The 6,528-nt window shown below is 51.1% G+C and overlaps 1 protein-coding gene across 3 annotated transcripts in view; it reads left to right on the top strand.

Annotated features, from left to right (window-relative positions):
- The first annotated feature begins 1,840 nt into the window (after positions 1-1,840).
- GRM1 (glutamate metabotropic receptor 1) overlaps positions 1,841-6,528 on the top strand; it is a 173,097-nt gene continuing 168,409 nt past the window's right edge. For 2 of the 3 annotated variants that reach the window (XM_005150098.3, XM_005150099.2), the window contains exon 1: positions 1,904-2,603. In XM_005150098.3, the coding sequence (XP_005150155.1) occupies positions 1,904-2,603 (700 nt within the window). Of the gene's footprint in view, positions 2,604-6,528 lie in introns of all 3 variants that reach the window. The other variant, XM_005150096.4, reaches the window with a different exon arrangement.

The following is a 6,528-nucleotide window of genomic DNA, read 5'->3' as shown; positions in this document are numbered from 1 at the left end:
TCAGACAATAGCCGAAGAAATTAAGGAGAGGGGGGAAAAATGACTGATCCTACCGTATGAGATAATGGACGAGCCCGGGATGACCTGTTTTTTTCCTTGCGGTGGAGCGGTGCTGAAGACAGAGGGCACCAGCGCCCAGCCCACAGCTCTCGCCCCGCCGCCAGCGCGCCAGCTCGGGGCGGCCGGAGAGCCGCCGGTGCCCGCTGCTCCGGGCGGGCACGGAGCCACAGCCTTGCCCGGCCAGGTACGGCCCCAGGGGGACCTTCCAAATAGGCCACGGGGCTCAGCGGTGGGGCTGCCTCTGGGGCGGGCGAGCAGGCTGAAGGCGCTCGGGAGAGGGGCTTCGGGGCTGCCCGGGGAGCAGACTTCAGGCGGCTGTGCCTGCATGCCTATGTGCACAAGCAGCCAGGACGGCGGCTCTCTTCGGAGCATCGCCTTCCCCGTGACCGTCTCCAGCCCTCCGCGCCGCTCGCTGGGCAACACCCCCGCGGCCCCGGCTCCAGCCAGCCTGCCCGCCACAGGGTCGGGGAGCGTCGGCTAGCCCGGGATTTTGCGTGCCGTGGACGGGGTCCGTGTGTCAGGGTGCGTGTGTGTGCGAGTGTGTGTGTGCATGCGGTGGGACCACGGCCGCAGCGCCGAGAGGAGGGCAGAAGTTTGGGGGAAGCGCCCAGCGGTGCTGGCGGGCTGCCGAGCCGGCGGTGGCGGGGCCGGGGCAGGGACACGGGGGCACCGAGACAGCGGGGTGCCGGGACAGCAGGACAGGGGCTAGAGGGACAGGAGGCATCAGGGTAAAAACCGGCGGGGCTGAGGCGGGCTTCAGGGCGCTGTCCCGGGTGCTGACGGCCCCGTGGTGCAACAGGGACCCGGCGCAGCCACGCTACCGGCTCCCCGGGCGGCGGCACCGGCGGTGGTAGAGGCAGCGGCGGCCGCACCGCCCACCCAGCTTCCACCGCGGCATTTCAAGCCTCCAAGCCCAGCCACCGGGGTGGCCGCCGGTGACCGCCCGGAGCCTGCCTGCGAAAGGCAGGCGTGCCGGTGAGGCACATCAGGACTCTGCCCGCCGTTGCCTTAGTAACTAGTATGTATTTAAGCCCGCTTGCATGTGTGTGTGCCTGGCGGAATTACAGTTTTGCCCCCTACACGCGGAAAAGTTAATCTAAACTGTAAAGTAATTCCTTTCTTCCTCCCTGCGCTGACCTTTAAATGACATTTCCCGTCGCCGGCTGGGCAGATTGCTCGCTCTGTCTTTTCACCCCTTTCTTTACCGGGCAAGGAAATCCCTGAGCTGAGAAAGATGCCTTCAGGTAGTCGGAACGTGAGAAGAGAAGCACTTGTCACCCCATTTCCCGGGCAGGGGCCGCCGGGGCCGGGTTAGGACGCTTGTCCGATGAGCGAAGTCCCTCGGGAAACTTTCACACATTCCCGGGAGGGAGGGGGTACGTGTGTGCCGGCGGAAGGTGCGGGGAACACCCGCCTCGGCTTGAAAGGCGTGATCAGATAATCTTAACATATGCGAGTATGTCAAGGCAAATACAGACATATGTTAAACCTTCTTGAAACTTCATTTCGAGAGGCTTACCCCTCAAATTGTCCTGGGTGTTTGCGAAAGCAGTCATACCGAACTGTATGGGGTTGCTTTATCGAGCTCTGGTTTTACATGGCTTTCCCAATAGCCTGCTTTAAACCCCCGTTTCTATGCCAGCAGGTTAGAAGTCAGTAGGATGACGGCTGCCTTGGCACCTTCGAGAGCGATGCTGTAAGACTTCGCTGTGATGTTATTTGGAGCAACTTGGGCGCTGGTGGGGGGAAGCGCATGCCATTTCCTACATGTCCTTAAAGCATGTGCAGGCAAGAAGAGCCCGTGAAATTCATAACCTGGGTCTGGATGACATCGTGCAACACCATGATTGGCGTGCTGCTGGTCTTTTTCCCTGCTCTGTTCCTGGAGATGGACGTGCTGCCCAGGAGCGTCGAGAGGAAGGTGCTTCTCTCTGCAGCCTCCTCGCAGCGGTCAGTAGCTCGGATGGACGGCGATGTCATCATCGGGGCCCTCTTCTCCGTCCATCACCAGCCGCCGGCTGAGAAAGTGCCCGAGAGGAAGTGCGGGGAAATCCGGGAGCAGTACGGCATCCAGAGAGTCGAAGCCATGTTTCACACTTTGGATAAAATTAACGCTGACCCCGTCCTGCTGCCTAACATCACCCTGGGCAGCGAGATCCGAGACTCCTGCTGGCACTCCTCGGTGGCCCTGGAGCAGAGCATCGAGTTTATACGGGACTCCCTCATCTCCATCAGGGACGATCGGGACGGAGGCACTCGCTGCGTTTCCGACTCGCAGCCTCAGCCCCAGGGCAGAGTGAAAAAGCCCATCGCGGGGGTCATCGGCCCCGGCTCCAGCTCGGTCGCTATACAAGTCCAAAACCTGCTCCAGCTCTTCGACATCCCTCAGATCGCTTACTCGGCCACCAGCATCGACCTGAGCGACAAAACTCTGTATAAATACTTCCTCAGGGTGGTCCCGTCCGACACGCTGCAAGCCAGGGCCATGCTCGACATCGTCAAGCGTTACAACTGGACCTACGTCTCCGCCGTCCATACGGAAGGTAGGTACGGGGTAGCCCGCACCTTTCCCCGAGAGCCCTCCCGCGGCCGGTCCTGGGGCGCTGCGCCCCCCGCGGGGGATCGAAGGTCACCGCCGGGAGACTGGGAGAGCCCGGGTGCTGCCACCCGAGGGGACATTAAGGTAAAAGGGGAGAAGTGCTGAGCGGACGGGGCGGACTGACACGCTTTTCTCCGTGGCGGAGGCGTGCCCTGGCTCCGGGCACCACGGTTGCGGGCAGCGGTGGTGGTGGGTCAACAGCGCAGGAAAGTCTGCAAGAACTCAGGCGTCTGCCGGGCGTCTCGTCCCCGTCCTCATTCAGACATGGAGCGGTTCGTGCATGTCTCAAGAAAAGTTAAGGGAGGGCAGCTGGCAGCGGCTCGGCTGAGCCGCTGCCGCCGCGGGAAGTTGGGCAAAGCGGAGTTAGGGCTCGGCAGGGACTCCGGATTAGCTGCGGACTGGGCGGCGTGTGAACAGGCTTTCTGGGACTGCGAGAGCAGGGAAAGAAAACGGAGAATCCCCCTGAAGTCCACGTAGCCCCTGCGAAGCCAGGTCACGCGGGGAGGAAAAGGCAGTGGTCCAATTTAGCAGAGGGTCCGGCCAAGCAGGCTCTTACGCATCTTGAGTAACAGTGAAAAACACTGCTCTGTACGCTCTGCTCGTAGTCAACAGGTTTTATTGATTTTAAATATCAAAAGACAAATATCACTAGTAAGGGTATTTTTAAAAAGGAAATGCTCGTTTATAGCCAGGCTAGGTGGACCAGCATAAATGACAGAAATAATTGCATTTGATAGGAAGCAAAGTCTTGCGATGTGTTATTGTGGCATTCCTATGATCCAGTTACGGTCCTCAAAATGGGATTTTTAAGTACAAAATTGCAAACCCGACCACATTATTGCTATAGTTTTGCAGCTGTTCTGTTCATCTGACCGTGTCTCTTACAAGGATTTGATTTATGATTCCCTCTGATTCCTGAGCTGACTCCATACCTTTCATTCTCACGGAAATGACTAAGTAAAAAGAGTGAAGAACATATATATTGATGAATAAATAAAAGAATCTCCAGGAAAAGTTGCATACGCATCATTCAAAGATGAATTGGATTAAACTGGACACCTAAAACAGAAGTGCTGCTATTTGGGGTGGGGACTAGGGGAGAGTAAGAGCAGGCAGCAATGAGCTGACATTTGCAGCTCATTTATGCCCTATTCAGATGAGAAAACAAACTGCTAGCAAGATTTGAACACGAGCTATTAAAATTCTCTATTGCTGATAGATAGATTTAGATCTTGTGGAAGGCCAGGGTGAAAAACATACATGAAAGGGGCTAATTCTTTGTTGATGTAAATTGCCATCTCTCCCTTTGAGGCACTTCGGGAAGCTCTGCTATCTCTCAGTGCCTGAGGAGCTGCCTTCGGGGACTTGCACCCTCTGTCTCTCCCTCTGTAGATGTAAATTATCAGGATTTATTTCTTTTGGAAGAGACAGCACTTTATGACGGTTATTTATTCATTCATTTTAAAAAGATCATTATAACTTGTAATTCCAGTCATTGATTGTGAGAAATTTTGATTAAATATCAATTTTTATGAGTACTTTACTGGCTGATAAAAAATGCTTTTTGTAAGATATTTTTATAGACTTCGAGGTGATACTTTTGAAAACAGTGTATCAATTTTACCCTACAAGGCAACACTCTCCTTTTAGGAAACAACACAAGGATTTTGCAGATGGTCCACTCGAGATTCATATTTGCTTTTCAAAATTATTATTAATCCGTATCTGCCATGCCTTTATTGTTAAATTCAAGCTACAGATTCCACTCTGTGTATGAAGCTTCAACTTCTGTGTTTCTTTCCAGAAAGACAAGTTGTTAACCCCATTCTTATTGCTATTGGGTGCATTCAAGACCTTTTATTATTTTTTTCTTTTTCTGTTCGTATTCATGAAAACTCTTAAATTTCTGTTTTTTTTTTTTTTGTGGGTGTTTTTTTTGTTTTTGTTTTTCCAAATCACATGCATTCACTGTGAGAGATCTGCTTGCTGGTTTCCTAAATGTGGGATCATTTTTCGGAGACAATACAAAGCCACTCTGAATAATAAGTTGTCGTGAGCGGGAGCTGCTCCATCCATGCTATGTTTGGAAATACGGGGATACAGTGTAGTTAGAAACATTCCTCCTCCGCACTTACTCATCGGCCTTTACTCTGTCTTTATGGTGGGCTGCAAAGTGCTCTCGAAGGAATTCTAGGGTTGGAAAATCATTTCAGCAAGGACAGCGAGAAAGGGACATGTTTCTAGGAAAGGCACAGGTCGACAGTGAGAGGAAGTTAATTGTGTCACTTTCTGAGTACTCCAGATCCAGCCTGGCCACCTCTTGAGAGCAGGAAAGGTGTTTAGTTCCTCCCCAACCTTTCGTTCTCATGGGTGTGGACAATTCTCAGCTCCCGCAGTCACCCAGCCACAAGGGGATGCAACGAGACCACTGAGCTGATTGGACTCCTGTGCATCAAGTGTGCTCCTCAGGTGGAGCAGGTATGCTCCTCGGTGTACACTGACCCAGGGCAGAGGCACAGAAAGAGCCTAGTAGGGATGAGCCCTTTCTCAGACAGCCTGAACCATCCAGCTCCACTGTTTACCCTTCCTCTCCTCCTATACCTCTAGCTGGAGTTATCTGAATACCCCAAACTATACCAGTCTTACATACTTAATTATACCTTTAATGAAAATCAGAAATAAATACTACAGAATCCAGTGCCCATGTTTCTTAGCATGAAGTTTACATATGCTGTAAGAATGAAGATAATAGTTCCTCATGTAGCATGGTGTCTTTAAGTAGTCCCCAATATCCTGCTTTGCATTTGATGTGGAAGTTTATTCTTCATGCGTTAGTATTGGTGTTAATTAGTGGTGACAACACTTGACTATATACAATCTCATATATACAATCTACAAACTAGTACATGAAGTTGCATGTAGGTATGCCATAACTGCACATTTGCACAGTTGTTTATAAAGAAGTATAAACATTACACTTGAGTAGAAACTTCTCAGCTAGTAAGATCTGTTTCCAAAGGCCCACATAGCACATTTCTCCTTTTAGGTTAAAATTGACACATAAAGCCCCTCATTAAAGAAAAAAGAAAGGCGGGTTACTATGTTTGGTTATTTCATTCTTTATCTCAGTTAGGCATAGTTGCACATCACAAGAGTGCATTTTTCTTCCAGAGTGGGCAGCAGTCATTAAATGATGTGAGAAATCTGTGCATCTGCCAGTGGAAGGCTGTGGGACTGTATAGTAGCTTCAAGGCATTTCCAGGGGTATTGTTTTTTTAAGGATTCTTCAAAGGTAGTTCAGAGTTGAAGTTCATGGTGTGTGTATATCTCAGCTCTTAGGTTTGGAAGTCATTCTTACCTGGAAACACACATATGCAGTTGCCTAACTCTGAGCCAAGGCTTCCTATGGAAATCATATGCATCAAAAGCTCATGTGTGAAGTTGGGCACACTCCTGAATGTGATAAGGGCAGAAGGAGTTATGCTTACTAAAGTTTACTCTCCAAGTGACATAGTCTGGTCTTCAGTGAGATAACCTCAGAGTCAAGTATTATTCTCAACTTACCAGGTAGACAATGATTATTTGGTAAAACTGGGAAGAATTAGAGGGGACACTTTATTCCTTGCCTGGAGAAGAGCCCCTGGGCTGCCTCAGGACAAGGCAAGAGGTGGCAGACATGACCTCTGCTGTTTTGATGCTGAGGGCACAGAAGGTGATCAGATCATCTCCAGAAAATGCAGTGGTTGTGGGATTGCTGTTGGTTACACCAACTTCGAAAACTCACAAAACGCTGACACCCTGGCTAGTGATCACCACTGAGTCTGCAAATCCCTCTTTTAGCTATTCCTCCTATAAATGAAGCAGGAGGG

The sequence above is a fragment of the Melopsittacus undulatus genome, chromosome 3, assembly GCF_012275295.1.
Source record: "Melopsittacus undulatus isolate bMelUnd1 chromosome 3, bMelUnd1.mat.Z, whole genome shotgun sequence".
NCBI classification, from domain to species: domain Eukaryota; kingdom Metazoa; phylum Chordata; class Aves; order Psittaciformes; family Psittaculidae; genus Melopsittacus; species Melopsittacus undulatus.
Note: the sequence above shows the minus strand (reverse complement) of the source record. Positions and strands in the feature narration are given on the sequence as shown.